The sequence below is a fragment of the Salmo salar genome, chromosome 02, assembly GCF_965601325.2.
Source record: "Salmo salar chromosome 02, fSalSal1, whole genome shotgun sequence".
Classification (NCBI taxonomy): domain Eukaryota; kingdom Metazoa; phylum Chordata; class Actinopteri; order Salmoniformes; family Salmonidae; genus Salmo; species Salmo salar.
Window position 1 is genome coordinate 7,829,565 of NC_138292.1, and position 20,728 is coordinate 7,850,292.

At 45.5% G+C, this 20,728-nt stretch overlaps 1 protein-coding gene across 1 annotated transcript in view; it reads left to right on the top strand.

Annotated features, from left to right (window-relative positions):
- Nucleotides 1-20,728, top strand: part of LOC106593288 (histone-lysine N-methyltransferase SETD2) — a 53,090-nt gene that overhangs the window by 21,829 nt on the left and 10,533 nt on the right. Inside the window, exons 11-20 of the mRNA XM_082959523.1 lie at nt 27-161; nt 4,780-4,908; nt 5,107-6,297; nt 6,903-6,951; nt 7,098-7,392; nt 10,680-11,262; nt 11,516-11,722; nt 11,876-12,001; nt 12,354-12,502; nt 13,170-13,287. Of these exons, the coding sequence (XP_082815649.1) occupies nt 27-161; nt 4,780-4,908; nt 5,107-6,297; nt 6,903-6,951; nt 7,098-7,392; nt 10,680-11,262; nt 11,516-11,722; nt 11,876-12,001; nt 12,354-12,502; nt 13,170-13,287 (2,982 nt within the window). The remainder of the gene's footprint in view (nt 1-26; nt 162-4,779; nt 4,909-5,106; nt 6,298-6,902; nt 6,952-7,097; nt 7,393-10,679; nt 11,263-11,515; nt 11,723-11,875; nt 12,002-12,353; nt 12,503-13,169; nt 13,288-20,728) is intronic.

Here is a 20,728-nt window from a genome sequence, read left to right on the forward strand (position 1 = left end):
TTAATGCTGGCCTGCTGTGTCTCCAGGTGGACGAGGAACTAGAGGCTCTGCTGGAGAACGGGGAGGGTCTGTACGATGAGAAGGAGGTGGTGTCTCTCTGCAGGCTGATGGTCAGAGTGGAGACCATGGAGCAGAAACTCATCTGCCTCAAACTTATCCAAGTAAGCACACCTGAGCCACCACCAATTTACACCATATTTCATTTATAGTGCACTATATTTATATATATATTCATAGGCCCTGCTCATTTATAGTGCACTATATTTCTATATATATTCATAGGCCCTGGTCATTTATAGTGCACTATATTTATATACATATTCATAGGCCCTGGTCATTTATAGTGCACTATATTTCTATATATATTCATAGGCCCTGGTCATTTATAGTGCACTATATTTATATACACTAAAATAACACATCCTAGATCTGAATGAATGAAATAATCTTATTAAATACTTTTTTCTTTACATAGTTGAATGTGCTGACAACAAAATCACACAAAAATAATCTATGGAAATCCAATTTATCAACCCATGGAGGTCTGGATTTGGAGTCACACTCAAAATTAAAGTGGAAAACCACACTACAGGCTGATCCAACTTTGATGTAATGTCCTTAAAACAAGTCAAAATGAGGCTCAGTAGTGTGTGTGGCCTCCACGTGCCTGTATGACCTCCCTACAACACCTGGGCATGCTCCTGATGAGGTGGCGGATGGTCTCCTGAGGGATCTCCTCCCAGACCTGGACTAAAGCATCCGCCAACTCCTGGACAGTCTGTGGTGCAACGTGGCGTTGGTGGATGGAGCGAGACATGATGTCCCAGATGTGCTCAATTGGATTCAGGTCTGGGGAACGGGCGGGCCAGGCCATAGCATCAATGCCTTCCTCTTGCAGGAACTGCTGACACACTCCAGCCACATGAGATCTAGCATTGTCTTGCATTAGGAGGAACCCAGGGCCAACCGCACCAGCATATGGTCTCACAAGGGGTCTGAGGATCTCATATCGGTACCTAATGGCAGTCAGGCTACCTCTGGCGAGCACATGGAGGGCTGTGCGGCCCCCCAAAGAAATGCCACCCCACACCATGACTGACCCACCGCCAAACCGGTCATGCTGGAGGATGTTGCAGGCAGCAGAACGTTCTCCACGGCGTCTCCAGACTCTGTCACGTCTGTCACGTGCTCAGTATGAACCTGCTTTCATCTGTGAAGAGCACAGGGCGCCAGTGGCGAATTTGCCAATCTTGGTGATCTCTGGCAAATGCCAAACGTCCTGCACGGTGTTGGGCTGTAAGGACAACCCCCACCTGTGGACGTCGGGCCCTCATACCACCCTCATGGAGTCTGTTTCTGACCGTTTGAGCAGACACATGCACATTTGTGGCCTGCTGGAGGTCATTTTGCAGGGCTCTGGCAGTGCTCCTCCTGCTCCTCCTTGCACAAAGGCGGAGGTAGCGGTCCTGCTGCTGGGTTGTTGCACTCCTACGGCCTCCTCCACGTCTCCTGATGTACTAGCCTGTCTCCTGGTAGCGCCTCCATGCTCTGGACACTACGCTGACAGACACAGCAAACCTTCTTGCCACAGCTCGCATTGATGTGCCATCCTGGCACTTGTGTGGGTTGTAGACTCCGTCTCATGCTACCACTAGAGTGAAAGCACCGCCAGCATTCAAAAGTGACCAAAACATCAGCCAGGAAGCATAGGAACTGAGAAGTGGTTTGTGGTCTCCACCTGCAGAACCACTCCTTTATTGGGGGTTTCTTGCTAATTGCCTATAATTTCCACCTGTTGTCTATTCCATTTGCACAACAGCATGTGACATTTATTGTCAATCAGTGTTGCTTCCTAAGTGGACAGTTTGATTTCACAGAAGTGTGATTGACTTGGAGTTACATTGTTGTTTAAGTCTTCCCTTTATTTTTTTGAGCAGTGTATATATATTCATAGGCCCTGGTCATTTTATTAAATTTTTTATTTCACCTTTATTTAACCAGGTAGGCAAGTTGAGAACAAGTTCTCATTTACAACTGCGACCTGGCCAAGATAAAGCAAAGCAGTTCGACACATATAACAACACAGAGTTACACATTGAGTAAAACAAACATACAGTCAATAATACAGTAGAAAAATAAGTCTATATACAATGTGAGCAAATGAGGTGAGATAAGGGAGGTAAAGGCAATAAATAGGCCATGGTGGCGAAGTAAATACAATATAGCAAGTAAAACACTGATTAGATTTGTCGATTTGACAGTAGATGAGTGTGCAAAGTAGAAATACTGGGGTGCAAAGGAGCAAAATAAATAAATACAGTAGGGGAAGAGGTAGTTGTTTGGGCTAAATTATAGATGGGCTATGTACAGGTGCAGTGATCTGTGAGCTGCTCTGACAGCTGGTGCTTAAAGCTAGTGAGGGAGATAAGTGTTTCCAGTTTCAGAGATTTTTGTAGTTCGTTCCAGTCATTGGCAGCAGAGAATTGGAAGGAGAGGCGGCCAAAGGAGGAATTGGCTTTAGGGGTGACCAGTGAGATATACCTGCTGGAGCGCATGCTACAGGTGGGTGCTGCTATGGTGACCAGCGAGCTGAGATAAGGGGGGACTTTACCTAGCAGGGTCTTGTAGATGACCTGGAGCCAGTGGGTTTGGTGACGAGTATGAAGCGAGGGCCAGCCAACGAGAGCGTACAGGTCGCAGTGGTGGGTAGTATATGGGGCTTTGGTGACGAAACGAATGGCACTGTGATAGACTGCATCCAATTTATTGAGTAGGGTGTTGGAGGCTATTTTGTAAATGACATCGCCAAAGTCGAGGATCGGTAAGATTGTCAGTTTTACAAGGGTGTTTGGCAACATGAGTGAAGGATGCTTTGTTGTGAAATAGGAAACCAATTCTAGATTTAACTTTGGATTGGAGATGATTGATGTGAGTCTGGAAGGAGAGTTTACAGTCTAACCAGACACCTAGGTATTTGTAGTTGTCCACATATTCTAAGTCAGAACCGTCCAGAGTAGTGATGCTGGACAGGTGGGCAGGTGCAGGCAGCGATTGGTTGAAGAGCATGCATTTAGTTTTACTTGTATTTAAGAGCAGTTGGAGGCCACGGAAGGAGAGCTGTATGGTGAGTATTTATAGTGTACTATATATATATATATATATATATATATATGCATGCATGCCCTGGTCATTTATATTGCACTATATTAATAGATAGATATTTATAGGCCCTGGTCATTTATATTGCACTATATTTATAGGCCCTGGTCATTTATAGTGCACTATATTTATAGATATTCATAGGCCCTGGGCATTTATAGTGCACTATATTTCTATATATATATTCATAGGCCCTGGTCATTTATAGTGCACTATATTTATAGATATTTATAGGCCCTGGTCATTTATAGTGCACTATATTTCTATATATATTCATAGACCCTGGTCATTTATAGTGCACTATATTTATAGATATTTATAGGCCCTGGTCATTTATAGTGCACTATATTTATAGATATTTATAGGCCCTGCTCATTTATAGTGCACTATATTTATAGATATTTATAGGCCCTGGTCATTTATAGTGCACTATATTTATATATATATATTCATAGGCCCTGCTCATTTATAGTGCACTATATTTATATACATATTCATAGGCCCTGGTCATTTATAGTGCACTATATTTCTATATATATTCATAGGCCCTGGTCATTTATAGTGCACTATATTTATATATATATTCATAGGCCCTGGTCATTTATAGTGCACTATATTTATAGATAGATATTTATAGGCCCTGGTCATTTATAGTGCACTATATTTATAGATAGATATTTATAGGCCATTTGGGACACACATTTTATTTCAGTTAAAGGTATACAGTTGCTTGTTTTATTTTTGTATCCCTCTGAATCAGTCAATCAGTTTGTCACACGTGTATGTTGTTATATTATGTGCTGGGTGTATTGTATTGGGGATGTCTGTGTACTGTTATTATGTGGAGGGTGTATTGTATTGGTGATGTCTGTACTGTGTTATTATGTGGAGGGTGTATTGTATTGGGGATGTCTGTACTGTGTTATTATGTGGAGGGTGTATTGTATTGGGGATGTCTGTACTGTGTTATTATGTGGAGGGTGTATTGGGGGTGTCTGTGTACTGTGTTATTATGTGCTGGGTGTATTGTATTGGGGATGACTGTACTGTGTTATTATGTGGAGGGTGTATTGTATTGGGGTTGTCTGTGTACTGTGTTATTATGTGGAGGGTGTATTGTATTGGGGGTGTCTGTGTACTGTGTTATTATGTGGAGGGTGTATTGTATTGGGGATGACTGTACTGTGTTATTATGTGGAGGGTGTATTGGCGATGTCTGTGTACTGTGTTATTATGTGCTGGGTGTATTGTATTGGGGATGTCTGTGTACTGTGTTATTATGTGGAGGGTGTATTGTATTGGGGATGTCTGTACTGTGTTATTATGTGGAGGGTGTATTGGGGATGTCTGTGTACTGTGTTATTATGTGCTGGGTGTATTGTATTGGGGATGTCTGTGTACTGTGTTATTATGTGGAGGGTGTATTGGGGGTGTCTGTGTACTGTGTTATTATGTGGAGGGTGTATTGTATTGGGGATGACTGTACTGTGTTATTATGTGGAGGGTGTATTGGGGATGTCTGTGTACTGTGTTATTATGTGGAGGGTGTTAGGATTATTATTTGTCTCAGGAGAAGGGTTTCTCTACCATAATGTTGACTTGGTGGTTTTGTATGAACAGGATACCCAGAGCCCATCCTGTCTGAAGCAGTTCCTGGACCATCACGGTCTGTCTCTACTGTGGATCTTCATGGTGGAGCTCTCTGAAGCCAAGGGCAACAGTGTCAACAACATCAAACTGCAGTTTCAGGTGACAATTAAATCCGTTCTGGGTCCAAAATATATATTTAACGTTGGTTGCTCATCCCTCACACTTGTGATCATGACAAATATGATCACTGAATCTATATGAGAATGCACTTTAGAATAAACCAATTCAGATTGTTATAATTCAAAGGTCCTAGGAATATCGAAACAATAACCAACTGACTATTCCCTGTGTCTCCAGATCATGAAGACCCTGTCAGTGCTGCCCATCTCCACTAAGAACATGTTGGAGGAGAGTCATGTCCTGAGCCTCATCCAGCGCTGGGCCCAAACACACACACACTCCCTCCCCCAGCCCCCTGGGGCCGAACAGGACGGCTACTCCAGTGAGAACACGTCCCGCGCCCAGACCCCTCTCAACACTCCCGACGGCTCCTCTGCCTCCGTCGCCAAACTGGGCCCTGAGTTGGACAGCGACACTCCCAAACGGGCCGTTTACCGTCGCCTCAAGATCAGCGAGAACAGCCTGGACAGCGCCATGTCGGACGCCAGCAAGGCCTCGGACGGTAAGGAGGAGGAAGAGGAGGATGAAGAGGAGATGGAGGACGAGGAGGTCTCACGACCTGAGCCTCCAGTGGAGAGCAGCAAACAGTCCAAGACAGAGCTGGTGGTTGAGGCCCAGGCGGTTGAGGCCCAGGCGGTTGAGGCCCAGGCGGTTGAGGCCCAGGCGGTTGAGGCCCAGGCTCAGACTCCCACAACGGAGGAGCCGACAGAAGAGCCAGTCACAGAGCTGAAGGAGACACCAGAGGAGGTGGTGGAGACCATGGAGATCACAGAACCCGAAGCTGAGAGCCAAGACGTTAAAGATCAGGAGGAGGTGGATGAGAAGGGCGGTGACGAGGAGGTGAAAGAGGAGGGGAGTGAGGGACGGAAGGAGAGCGGAGAGGAGGAGCAGCAGCAGGCAAGTCGGTCAGTGGAGGAGAGGGAGGTTGTGGCAGGAGAGCAGGCCAACGTGGAGGTCCAGGAATCATCACATATTCAGCCAGTTCAGACGGAAGTTACTGAAACCCCTTCAGAGGAGCAGCCTGCTGAGGAGAAGGAAGAGGAGACCACCACAGCAGAGACTGGGACTGAAGATACAGAAAAGGCTCCAGGCAGCCAGGAACATCCAGGCCAAGTGGCCCCCGAGGGTCCCCCGGAGGTGGCCCCTGGCACTGAGGACGCTGCCCATGTAGTGGCCCCTGCCTCGGAGGCCCCTCCACCTCCCTCTCCGGTGGTCCCCGTGGAGCCTGCGGCGGTGGGGACGCCCTCGCAGGATGAGGAGGAGGGTGTGTCTGATGTAGAGAGCGAGAGGAGCCAGGAAGCCCTGCTCAGTGCTGTGGATATAGGAGACATGGCTGCTAGGCTGCTGGACAGCTGGAAGGACCTGAAGGCAAGGACACACACACTGATTTAACACACTGATAAATAAATACACACACACACTGATTTAACACACTGATAAATAAATACACACACACACTGATTTAACACACTGATAAATAAATACACACACACACTGATTTAACACACTGATAAATAAATACACACACACACTGATTTAACACACTGATAAATAAATACACACACACACTGATTTAACACACTGATAAATAAATACACACACACACTGATTTAACACACTGATAAATAAATACACACACACACTGATTTAACACACTGATAAATAAATACACACCACACACTGATTTAACACACTGATAAATAAATAAACACACACACACACTGATTTAACACACTGATAAATAAATAAACACACACACACACTGATTTAACACACTGATAAATAAATAAACACACACACACACTGATTTAACACACTGATAAATAAATAAACACACACACACACTGATTTAACACACTGATAAATAAATAAACACACACACACACTGATTTAACACACTGATAAATAAATAAACACACACACACACTGAGTTTCTTGTTATTTACATGTGTGGCGTGTGACTCATCCTTCAGGAGGTGTACAGGATCCCCAAGAAGAGCCAGGTGGAGAAGGAGATACATGGTAGGTGTCTGTCTCTGCCCCTCTCGTGCTCTTTCTCTCACTGGGTCTGTGTCCACACCTGTCACAGTGTAACATTTTATTTCCAACCGCGCTGACAGCCTACCATTGGTGGGGCTTTAACCTGGTTGATTATTCCATGGATACAGATCGTAGTCGAGACCGAGACGCTGCCCCGGCTCGCACCCCCTCCGGCAGCCGGGAACGGGACAAGGAGAGGGACAGGGAACGAGATCGAGAAAGAGAACGGGACAGGGAGCGTGACCGGGAACGTGACCGAGAAAGGGACAGGGATTGGGAGAGAGACCGGGAGAGAGACAGAGAGAGAGACTGGGACAGAGACTCTGAGAAGACACCCCGCAGCACAGAGAGACGGAGGAGGCGTGCCTCCACCTCCCCACCACCCTCAGCATACGAGAGGAGCAGCAGGCGACATGAGGACCGGTAGGACTGGCTGGAACACCAACATGCTCATATAGACTGACTAGCTATGGATGATCACGTCCTATGACTGTATGACTGAATGACTTTCTGAATCATTCTACAATACTTCAACGGTTTTAGAAACAAAACTCTTGATGACTTTAGGCTCCTTTTCAAATTGTACCCTTTTCCCAAAAGTAGTGTACTGAATAGGGTCCCACAGGGCTCTGGTCAAAAGTAGTGTACTGAATAGGGTCCCATAGGGCTCTGGTTAAAAGTAGTGTACTGAATAGGGTCCCATAGGGCTCTGGTTAAAAGTAGTGTACTGAATAGGGTCCCATAGGGCTCTGGTTAAAAGTAGTGTACTGAATAGGGTCCCATAGGGCTCTGGTTAAAAGTAGTGTACTGAATAGGGTCCCATAGGGCTCTGGTTAAAAGTAGTGTACTGAATAGGGTCCCATAGGGCTCTGGTTAAAAGTAGTGTACTGAATAGGGTCCCATAGGGCTCTGGTTAAAAGTAGTGTACTGAATAGGGTCCCATAGGGCTCTGGTTAAAAGTAGTGTACTGAATAGGGTCCCATAGGGCTCTGGTTAAAAGTAGTGTACTGAATAGGGTCCCATAGGGCTCTGGTTAAAAGTAGTGTACTGAATAGGGTCCCATAGGGCTCTGGTTAAAAGTAGTGTACTGAATAGGGTCCCACAGGGCTCTGGTCAAAAGTAGTGTACTGAATAGGGTCCCACAGGGCTCTGGTTAAAAGTAGTGTACTGAATAGGGTCCCATAGGGCTCTGGTTAAAAGTAGTGTACTGAATAGGGTCCCACAGGGCTCTGGTTAAAAGTAGTGTACTGAATAGGGTCCCATAGGGCTCTGGTTAAAAGTAGTGTACTGAATAGGGTCCCATAGGGCTCTGGTTAAAAGTAGTGTACTGAATAGGGTCCCATAGGGCTCTGGTTAAAAGTAGTGTACTGAATAGGGTCCCATAGGGCTCTGGTTAAAAGTAGTGTACTGAATAGGGTTCCACAGGGCTCTGGTTAAAAGTAGTGTACTGAATAGGGTCCCACAGGGCTCTGGTCAAAAGTAGTGCACTATATTGTTGACTTGTAGAAATGTCTGTTGTGTTGATCTCTGTAGACAGTAGTATTGACTGTGTGTTTCTAGGTGTGACCTGTTGATCTCTGTAGACAGTAGTATTGACTGTGTGTTTCTAGGTTTGACCTGTTGATCTCTGTAGACAGTAGTATTGACTGTGTGTTTCTAGGTGTGACCTGTTGATCTCTGTAGACAGTAGTATTGACTGTGTGTTTCTAGGTTTGACCTGTTGATCTCTGTAGACAGTAGTATTGACTGTGTGTTTCTAGGTGTGACCTGTTGATCTCTGTAGACAGTAGTATTGACTGTGTGTTTCTAGGTTTGACCTGTTGATCTCTGTAGACAGTAGTATTGACGGTGTGTTTCTAGGTGTGACCTGTTGATCTCTGTAGACAGTAGTATTGACGGTGTGTTTCTAGGTGTGACCTGTTGATCTCTGTAGACAGTAGTATTGACTGTGTGTTTCTAGGTTTGACCTGTTGATCTCTGTAGACAGTAGTATTGACTGTGTGTTTCTAGGTGTGACCTGTTGATCTCTGTAGACAGTAGTATTGACTGTGTGTTTCTAGGTGTGACCTGTTGATCTCTGTAGACAGTAGTATTGACTGTGTGTTTCTAGGTGTGACCTGTTGATCTCTGTAGACAGTAGTATTGACTGTGTGTTTCTAGGTTTGACCTGTTGATCTCTGTAGACAGTAGTATTGACTGTGTGTTTCTAGGTGTGACCTGTTGATCTCTGTAGACAGTAGTATTGACTGTGTGTTTCTAGGTGTGACCTGTTGATCTCTGTAGACAGTAGTATTGACTGTGTGTTTCTAGGTTTGACCTGTTGATCTCTGTAGACAGTAGTATTGACTGTGTGTTTCTAGGTTTGACCTGTTGATCTCTGTAGACAGTAGTATTGACTGTGTGTTTCTAGGTTTGACCTGTTGATCTCTGTAGACAGTAGTATTGACTGGTGTGTTTCTAGGTGTGACCTGTTGATCTCTGTAGACAGTAGTATTGACTGTGTGTTTCTAGGTGTGACCTGTTGATCTCTGTAGACAGTAGTATTGACTGTGTGTTTCTAGGTTTGACCTGTTGATCTCTGTAGACAGTAGTATTGACTGTGTGTTTCTAGGTGTGACCTGTTGATCTCTGTAGACAGTAGTATTGACTGTGTGTTTCTAGGTGTGACCTGTTGATCTCTGTAGACAGTAGTATTGACTGTGTGTTTCTAGGTGTGACCTGTTGATCTCTGTAGACAGTAGTATTGACGGTGTGTTTCTAGGTGTGACCTGTTGATCTCTGTAGACAGTAGTATTGACTGTGTGTTTCTAGGTTTGACCTGTTGATCCTGTAGACAGTAGTATTGACTGTGTGTTTCTAGGTTTGACCTGTTGATCTCTGTAGACAGTAGTATTGACGGTGTGTTTCTAGGTGTGACCTGTTGATCTCTGTAGACAGTAGTATTGACTGTGTGTTTCTAGGTGTGACCTGTTGATCTCTGTAGACAGTAGTATTGACTGTGTGTTTCTAGGTTTGACCTGTTGATCTCTGTAGACAGTAGTATTGACTGTGTGTTTCTAGGTTTGACCTGTTGATCTCTGTAGACAGTAGTATTGACTGTGTGTTTCTAGGTGTGACCTGTTGATCTCTGTAGACAGTAGTATTGACTGTGTGTTTCTAGGTGTGACCTGTTGATCTCTGTAGACAGTAGTATTGACTGTGTGTTTCTAGGTGTGACCTGTTGATCTCTGTAGACAGTAGTATTGACTGTGTGTTTCTAGGTGTGACCTGTTGATCTCTGTAGACAGTAGTATTGACTGTGTGTTTCTAGGTGTGACCTGTTGATCTCTGTAGACAGTAGTATTGACTGTGTGTTTCTAGGTGTGACCTGTTGATCTCTGTAGACAGTAGTATTGACTGTGTGTTTCTAGGTTTGACCTGTTGATCTCTGTAGACAGTAGTATTGACTGTGTGTTTCTAGGTGTGACCTGTTGATCTCTGTAGACAGTAGTATTGACTGTGTGTTTCTAGGTGTGACCTGTTGATCTCTGTAGACAGTAGTATTGACTGTGTGTTTCTAGGTGTGACCTGTTGATCTCTGTAGACAGTAGTATTGACTGTGTGTTTCTAGGTTTGACCTGTTGATCTCTGTAGACAGTAGTATTGACTGTGTGTTTCTAGGTGTGACCTGTTGATCTCTGTAGACAGTAGTATTGACTGTGTGTTTCTAGGTTTGACCTGGCTAACAGCAGTAAGAAGACCCGTTCCATCACCAAGGAACGCACCAAGCTGTCCACAGAGGAGCGCAGGAAGCTGTTTGAACAGGAGGTGGCCCAGCGCGAGGTCCAGAAACAACAACAACAGTTACAACAACATCAACAACAACAGCGGCAGCAGCAGCTCCAGACTCTAGCCTACGATGCAGCCCTGACCTACACTACCAGCCCAGCTGGCTTCATCCACTACCCCCCCGGCTACCCCCTCCAGACCTACGTGGACCCCGTCAACCCCAACGCAGGCAAGGTGCTGCTGCCTACCCCTCCCGTGGAGCCCCTGGTCCCAGCCACCCTGGTCTTGGAGCAGACCCCTCCCCAGGCTCTGATCACCGAGCTGGGCATGACCTCTCCCTCCTCTACCTCCCAGCCCCCTCCAGTCTCCAACCTCTCCAGCATCTCCCAACACATCCACCAACCCACTACGCCTCTGGAGCTCCACCACGGCACCACCCAGCAGTATGCCCAGCAGCCCAGCGTGGCAGGCCAGGACCCGGGTGTAGGCGTCCTGTCAGTGCCTGCTGTGTCTGCGCCGCCTCAGGTGCTTCAATTTTATATTCCTCATCATTTTAATGGATTTTTATTTTATTGTAAAGTGACTTTCGATGTTTTGAAAAGCGCTCGAAATAACATTATTATTCAGGGCTCCAGAGTACTACCATTTGGTCTCGTTTTACAACCCTTTGACTTGGCTGTGCAAGTAAACATTTTTAATTGGCTGCATCAGTGCAAGTTACAAATTCCATCTGGTCCCCTAACTCCAAACGTCCTATATTTGTTTGTAATTGTTGTAGGTGTCGGCGGGCCAGGGGAGTTACACCACACTGTGGGACCCTACCACCCAGCAGGCTGTGACAGTACAGACCCAGGTAGCACCACAGTACCAGGTTGTCCCAGCACCACCTCCCACCCAGACAGCCATCTACTACCAGGGTCAGCCCTGTCAGACCATCTACAGTATCCCCACTGCCTATCCACAGGCTAACACACCTGTCCTGCAGGTAGGCACACACACTGCCCAGTGTCCTGAACAGTCAACACATAGAGGCTTTCAAGCAACGCATGAAAAAAGACCTGTTTCATGACTAGATCAGAAGGTTTCTCTCTGAGTAGCTGTGTGATCTCTGTGTGTCTGTCAACCCTGTTCTGGCCAGGCCTACGCTGATCCGGCTGCCAGCTACCTCCACGGTCAGCCGGTGTACACCGGTCATCAGCAAGGAGTGGTGGTTCAGCAGGGGGGTACGGTCACTACCATCGTCACCTCACAGACTGTCCAGCAGGTAAGGCCTCCAGCCAGACCCAGACGCATCAACACTGATCAAATAGATGCATTAATCGTTGTAAATATTTGTCTGTTAAAACATCACACAAAGTCAATGACTTTCAGACTAGTTGCAGACTCACAAAGGTCGACATGTTGCTCATCCTCTGTTGTCCATCATCCGTCTGGATGTCTGGCTGTACCCTTCTCCAAGCTACCACAAGGGGGAGGCAGTGTACCAACGTGATAGTAGTCTTGTCCAGCAGTTTCATACTATGTTTTCTATCATGATGAAGGCCTCATAAACAGTTGTTTTCTAACCACTAGAGGAGACTTCCTGTCTTTTCACCTGCCTCTTTTCCTCTGTCCAGGAGATGCCCAACGCTCTGTTAGTCCCCAACAGTATGATAGACCTGCCCCCTCCCTCTCCTCCCAAACCCAAAACCATCGTCCTGCCCCCCAGCTGGAAGGTAGCACGGGACGGAGAGGGAAAGATCTACTATTATCACGTCATCACCAGGTAGGCTGCCGGTCTCTCTCTGTCTGCCTGCCTGCTGGTCTCTGCCGGTCTCTCTCTGCCTGCCTGCCTGTCTCTGCTGGTCTCTCTCTGCCTGCCTGCCTGTCTCTGCCTGTCTCTGCTGGTCTCTCTCTGTCTGCCTGCCTGTCTCTGCTGGTCTCTCTCTGTCTGCCTGCCTGTGTCTGCCTGTCTCTGCCGGTCTCTCTCTGCCTGCCTGCCTGTCTCTGCTGGTCTCTCTCTGTCTGCCTGCCTGTCTCTGCTGGTCTCTCTCTGTCTGCCTGCCTGTCTCTGCTGGTCTCTGCCGGTCTCTCTCTGCCTGCCTGCCTGTCTCTGCCTGTCTCTGCTGGTCTCTCTCTGTCTACCTGCCTGTCTCTGCTGGTCTCTCTCTGTCTGCCTGCCTGTCTCTGCCGGTCTCTCTCTGTCTGACTGCCTGTCTCTGCCGGTCTCTCTCTGTCTGACTGCCTGTCTCTGCCTGCCTCTGCCGGTCTCTCTCTGTCTGACTGCCTGCCTGCCTGTGTCTGTCTGTCTCGTACTGTCTGCTTTTGTGACTGTGTGTGTATCTGTCAGCTTGTCGGTCTGACTGCACATGTCTGACTGACTCTGTGTCTGGCTGCGTTTGTCTGCCTGGAATTGTGTGTCTTACTGTGTATCTAACCCCACCCTCCTACAGGCAGACTCAGTGGGATCCTCCCAGCAGCTGGGACGGGGCCAGTGAAGACTCTCACAGCTTAGACCACGAGGCTGAGATGGACCTGGGGACGCCCACCTACGACGAGAACCCCTCCAAGGTGACCTTTAACCCTGAAAACACACAGGCCAAGGCCTTTCAAATGCATCCTTCCTTCCTTGATATAATCACTAGCTAGGTTTCCATCCAATTGGTGACAGATTCCATCCAATTGGTGACGAATATTCTAAAATCTGCATAAAAACCATAGTGTATTTTCCCTCCAGAGATGTTTCCATCAAATTGACTTGTTGCAGATGAAAGGCTGTGTGTGATGACAGTGCACATGAACTACTTTTTGCGGTTTAAATTCAAGTTAAATGGGTTTCCGTCACATTTTCAACTCCACTCAGGGTTTTCTCTGGGTATTTATTGGAAAGGAGCATCAAGCTCATCACCTTGTTCTTTCACCACCCTGTGAAGTTCATCATTTATTTCATCTGTAGCCTATTAAACTGCAGGCCTTCCTGACCAGTCGTAGTGGGAGGACCACACATGTCATCGCGTGACTCAAGTTTACTTCCATATGATGGTTATTTTATCAATATTTGAGCATAAAAGCGTTTCTGATGACATTTCTCGCATAATTCATTTTCCAGACACAAAAAGATCTCACCTTGTCTAGAGTATTTTGTTTTGTCGACACATTTACCGTGTTCTGTTTCCATCAGGCCTGTCATGACAAGTACTTTACTCCTATAAGAAGGTTGGATGGAAACGTGGACACTGATCTGTATGTTAGTTGATAGATGAAAACATGGCTTCCTTCCGTCTCATTACTTTCACCAATCTGACTGGTAGATCAGTGATTTTCCTCAAGGACGGAAAGGTGGGTGGTTATTAAGGTATTTGAATATGGCCCAAATCTCATGACTCATGGTTGAATCAGATTCACACAGGACTCTAGTCAAATGTAGTGCACTGTCCAGGGACTAGGGTGTCATTTGTCCACGGGACTATGGTCATACATGGTCAGTAGAGTTCCATACAGTCTTTAGGTTGGAGCCCCTAGTGGTGTGAGTCTAGGAGTACCAACCCTGCTATAATATCCATTATATTGCCTTGTGGTTTTTGGACGCAAGAGTTTTTCTAAAAGATGATGGCGTGAAAACAGATCTACTCTAACTCATCTGTGCAAAAGCAAAATATTTTAGCTTGGTTTGCTTCCCAGAATGTTTGTGCTTGCATGTGAAACATGATGATGATGCTGGTGTTCCTCCCATCGGTTAATTGAAGCTGTTGCTAAAGGATTATTTTCAGCTGTGGTTCTTCTCCTGGGAGAGAGAATCACCCCCCTGAAGGGCCTCTAGTCTACAGTGTCAGACAGGGGCTACATCCTCAAATGGCACCCTATTCCCTACATAGTGCACCACTACCTTATGCGTCCTGGTCTAAAGTAGTGCACTACATAGGGGCAAGGGTTCCATTTGGGATGCAGACAGACACTATAACGCTAGCTGTAGATACAGTGGATCACATCTTAAGAGCTTCATCAACATCTGAAGGTAAGGGTGAGCTAGGTTTAGGAGCTGTTAGATCAACCCACATCTTCATCAACATCTGAAGGTAAGAGTGAGCTAGGTTTAGGAGCTGTTAGATCAACCCACATCTTCATCAACATCTGAAGGTAAGGGTGAGCTAGGTTTAGGAGCTGTTAGATCAACCCACATCTTCATCAACATCTGAAGGTAAGGGTGAGCTAGGTTTAGGAGCTGTTAGATCAACCCACATCTTCATCAACATCTGAAGGTAAGGGTGAGCTAGGTTTAGGAGCTGTTAAAACAACCCACATCTTCATCAACATCTGAAGGTAAGGGTGAGCTAGGTTTAGGAGCTATTAAAACAACCCACATCTTCATCAACATCTGAAGGTAAGGGTGAGCTAGGTTTAGGAGCTGTTAAAACAACCCACATCTTCATCAACATCTGAAGGTAAGGGTGAGCTAGGTTTAGGAGCTGTTAAAACAACCCACATCTTCATCAACATCTGAAGGTAAGGGTGAGCTAGGTTTAGGAGCTGTTAAAACAACCCACATCTTCATCAACATCTGAAGGTAAGGGTGAGCTAGGTTTAGGAGCTGTTAAATCAACCCACATCTTCATCAACATCTGAAGGTAAGGGTGAGCTAGGTTTAGGAGCTGTTAGATCAACCCACATCTTCATCAACATCTGAAGGTAAGGGTGAGCTAGGTTTAGGAGCTGTTAGATCAACCCACATCTTCATCAACATCTGAAGGTAAGGGTGAGCTAGGTTTAGGACAACCCACATCTTCATCAACATCTGAAGGTAAGAGTGAGCTAGGTTTAGGAGCTGTTAGATCAACCCACATCTTCATCAACATCTGAAGGTAAGGGTGAGCTAGGTTTAGGAGCTGTTAGATCAACCCACATCTTCATCAACATCTGAAGGTAAGGGTGAGCTAGGTTTAGGAGCTGTTAGATCAACCCACATCTTCATCAACATCTGAAGGTAAGGGTGAGCTAGGTTTAGGAGCTGTTAGATCAACCCACATCTTCATCAACATCTGAAGGTAAGGGTGAGCTAGGTTTAGGAGCTGTTAAAACAACCCACATCTTCATCAACATCTGAAGGTAAGGGTGAGCTAGGTTTAGGAGCTGTTAGATCAACCCACATCTTCATCAACATCTGAAGGTAAGGGTGAGCTAGGTTTAGGAGCTGTTAGATCAACCCACATCTTCATCAACATCTGAAGGTAAGGGTGAGCTAGGTTTAGGAGCTGTTAGATCAACCCACATCTTCATCAACCGGGGGGGCGGGGGCGCCCCCCCCCCGGGGGGGGCGGGGGCGCCCCCCCCCCGGGGGGGGCAGGTGGGCGTGCCCCCCCCACACGGTAAGGGTGAGCTAGGTTTAGGAGCTGTTAGATCAACCCACATCTTCATCAACATCTGAAGGTAAGGGTGAGCTAGGTTTAGGAGCTGTTAGATCAACCCACATCTTCATCAACATCTGAAGGTAAGGGTGAGCTAGGTTTAGGAGCTGTTAAAACAACCCACATCTTCATCAACATCTGAAGGTAAGGGTGAGCTAGGTTTAGGAGCTGTTAAAACAACCCACATCTTCATCAACATCTGAAGGTAAGGGTGAGCTAGGTTTAGGAGCTGTTAAAACAACCCACATCTTCATCAACATCTGAAGGTAAGGGTGAGCTAGGTTTAGGAGCTGTTAAAACAACCCACATCTTCATCAACATCTGAAGGTAAGAGTGAGCTAGGTTTAGGAGCTGTTAAATCAACCCACATCTTCATCAACATCTGAAGGTAAGGGTGAGCTAGGTTTAGGAGGTACAAGATCCAACCCACATATCATTTCTGCTCCGCTCTGCATGCATTATTTGGTGTTTTACGTTGTACACAGAGGATATTTTTTTCAGAATTCTGCATGTGGAGTCTCAATTTGGTATTCGTCCCATTTTGTGAATTCTTGGCTGGTGAGCGGACCCCAGACCTCACAACCATAATGAGCAATGGTTTGATTCAAGTATTTTTTTTTAGCCAGATCCTAATTGGTGGGTCAAATGTTATGTTCCTTTTGATGGCATCGAAGGCCCTTCTTGCCTTGTCTCTCAGATCGTTCACAGCTTTGTGGAAGTTACCCGTGGTGCTGATGTTTAGGCCGAGGTATGTATAGTTGTTTTGTGTGCTCTAGGACAACGGTGTCTAGATGGAATTTGTATTTGTGGTTCTGGTGACTGGACCTTTTTTGGAACACCATTATTTTTGTCTTACTGAGATTTACTGTCAGGGCCCAGGTCTGACAGTATCTGTGCAGAAGATCTAGGTGCTGCTGTAGGCCCTCCTTGGTTGGGGACAGAAGCACCAGATCATCAGCAAACAGACGTTTGACTTCAGATTCTAGTAGGGTGAGGCCGGGTGCTGCAGAGTGTTCTAGTGCCCTCGCCATTCGTTGATGTATATGTTGAAGAGGGTGGGGCTTAAGCTGCATCCCTGTCTCAGCCCCCGGCCCTGTGGAAAGAAATGTGCGTTTTGTCAATTTTATCACACTTGTTTTGTGTACATGGATTTTCTAATGTCGTATGTTTTTCCCCCAACACCACTTTCCATCAATTTGTATTGTAGACCCTCATGACAAATTGAGCCGAAGGCTTTTTTGAAATCAACAAAGCATGAGAAGACTGCCTTTGTTTTGGTTTGTTTGTCAGTTAGGGTGTGCGGGATGAATATGTGGTCTGTCATACGGTAATTTGGTAAAAAGCCAATATGACATTTCCTCACTACATTGTTTTCACTGAGGAAATGTACAAGTCTGCTGTTAATGATAATGCAGACGATTTTCCCAAGGTTGTTGTTGACGCTTATCAGTTGGAATTTGTGGTCTGTATATTTGATCATTTAATTTAGGATACTGCCAACTCCACAGGCCTTTTTGGGTTGGAGGGTTTGTATTTTGTCCTGTAGTTCATTCAAGGTAGTTGGAGAATCCAGTGGGTTCTGGTAGTCTTTAATAGTTGATTCTAACATTTGTATTTGATCATGTATATGTTTTTGCTCTTCTTTGTTATAGAGCCAAAAAGATTGGAGAAGTGGTTTATCCACACATCTCCACTTCGGATAGATAGCTCTTCGTGTTGTTTCTTTAGTATTTTCCCATTTTCCCAGTAGTGGTTAGAGTCTATGGATTCTTCAATTACATTGAGCTGATTTCTGACGTGCTGTTCCTTCTTTTTCCGTAGTGTATTTCTGTATTGTTTTAGTGATTCACCATAGTGAAGTCGTAGGCTCAGGTTTTCTGGGTCTCTATGTTTTTGGTTGGATAGATTTCTCAATTTCTTTCTTTAGGTTTTTTGCTTTCTTCATCAAACCATTTGTCATTGTTGTTCATTTTCTTAGGTTGTTTTGACATTTTAGATTTGATAGGGAAGCTGAGAAAACCTAAACAGTATTTTTACTGCCAAGTTTACATCTTCACTATTACGTTTTGTCCAGGAAGTTGTCTAACAGGGATTGAATTTGCCTAATTGTTTTTTTGGTTAGGTTTCCACACTACTTTCCTTCCATCTATAGCATTTCTTAATATTATTCAGTTCCTTTGGCTTTGATGCTTCATGATTTGAGTATTGCTCTGTTCAAGTAGACTGTAATTTTGCTGTGATCTGATAGGGGTGTCAGTGGGCTGACTGAACGCTCTGAGAGAATGTGGGTTGAGGTCAGTGATAAAGTAGTCTACAGTACTACTGCCAAGAGATGAGCTGTAGGTGTACCTACCGTAGGAGTCCCCTCAAAGCCTACCATTGACTGTGTATATACCCAACGTGTGACAGAGCTGCAGGAGTTGACCCGTTTTTGTTGGTTTTATTGTTGTAGTTGTGCCTAGGGGGTTATATGGATGGGGGAGGGAATGCTGTCACTTCCAGGTAGGTGTTTGTTGCCACAAATTAGTACATGTCCCTGGGCCTGGAAATGATTGATTTCCCCCTCCAGGATGGAGAAGCTGTCTTCATTAAAGTATGGGTATTCTAGTGGTAGCACACAGTAGGACATTTTTCTCTGTTTAGTTCATGTCCTTTTGAATTTCTAGCCAAACGTAAAATGTTCCTGTTTTGATTAATTTAATAGAGTGAGTTAGGTCTGCTCTATACCAAATTAGCAAAGCCCCTGAGACCCTTCCCTGTTTCACACCTGGTATTTTGGTGGATGGGACTACCAGCTCTCTGTAACCTAGAGGGTAACCACTGCGTCCATCTCTATACCTTGTTTCTTGTAGGATGACAATGTCTGTATTTCTTTAGTGAAGTCTGGGTTCCTGCTCTTTAGGCCAAAGGCAGATGACTTCAGGCCTTGGACATTCCAGGATGAGATGGTGAAGGCTTTGTGTTCCATAAAGTGTCCAATGTTGTTAGTCGTGTGGTTTGGCCTCAGACCAGTAAGTGTGATCAGAGCCTGCTGAGCATCTGGTACATGCCATTGGCTTGGGCTAGTGTAAGAGTGGGGGTTGGGCCTGTTAGCCTGGGTGTATGTGTGACTTTCATGTTGAGGCCCTCTTTGTGGGAGTGGGGGACATGGGGTGGGCAGGAGGGTCATAGGTCTGATCTGAGGGTGCCTATATGGGGTGTAGGCATGGTTATGTATTTCTCTCTTGCGCTCACTCTCTCGCTCTCTCTCTCTATCGCTCTCTCTTTTCTGTCATTTGTTTTCCCTCTTCTTTGATCGTAATGGAAACCAGGTTTGTGGTTTCTTGGTTTAGCGTCTACGTACTGGGCCCTTTTGTCTCTGAGCGGAAATGTTTTCAGATGTGTGTCTGAGAGGGAGAGACCCTTTCTTTATGATGGGATGTCTCCATCGCTCTCTTTCTTTACGATGGGATGTCTCCATCTCTCTCTTTCTTTACGATGGGATGTCTCCATCTCTCTCTTTCTTTACGATGGGATGTCTCCATCTCTCTCTTTCTTTACGATGGGATGTCTCCATCTCTCTCTTTCTTTATGATGGGATGTCTCCATCTCTCTCTTTCTTTACGATGGGATGTCTCATCTCTCTCTTTCTTTATGATGGGATGTCTCCATCTCTCTCTTTCTTTACGATGGGATGTCTCCATCTCTCTCTTTCTTTATGATGGGATGTCTCCATCTCTCTCTTTCTTTATGATGGGATGTCTCCATCTCTCTCTTTCTTTATGATGGGATGTCTCCATCGCTCTCTTTCTTTACGATGGGATGTCTCCATCTCTCTCTTTCTTTACGATGGGATGTCTCCATCTCTCTCTTTCTTTATGATGGGATGTCTCATCTCTCTCTTTCTTTACGATGGGATGTCTCCATCTCTCTCTTTCTTTACGATGGGATGTCTCCATCTCTCTCTTTCTTTATGATGGGATGTCTCCATCTCTCTCTTTCTTTACGATGGGATGTCTCATCTCTCTCTTTCTTTATGATGGGATGTCTCCATCTCTCTCTTTCTTTACGATGGGATGTCTCATCTCTCTCTTTCTTTACGATGGGATGTCTCCATCTCTCTCTTTCTTTATGATGGGATGTCTCCATCTCTCTCTTTCTTTACGATGGGATGTCTCATCTCTCTCTTTCTTTACGATGGGATGTCTCCATCTCTCTCTTTCTTTACGATGGGATGTCTCCATCGCTCTCTTTCTTTACGATGGGATGTCTCCATCTCTCTCTTTCTTTACGATGGGATGTCTCCATCTCTCTCTTTCTTTACGATGGGATGTCTCATCTCTCTCTTTCTTTACGATGGGATGACGCTCTCTTTCTTTCTTTACGATGGGATGACGCTCTCTTTCTTTCTTTACGATGGGATGTCGCTCTTTCTTTCTTTACGATGGGATGTCGCTCTCTTTCTTTACGATGGGATGTCGCTCTCTTTCTTTACGATGGGATGTCGCTCTCTTTCTTTACGATGGGATGTCGCTCTCTTTCTTTACGATGGGATGTCGCTCTCTTTCTTTACGATGGGATGTCGCTCTCTTTCTTTACGATGGGATGTCTCCGTCTCTCTCTTTCTTTAC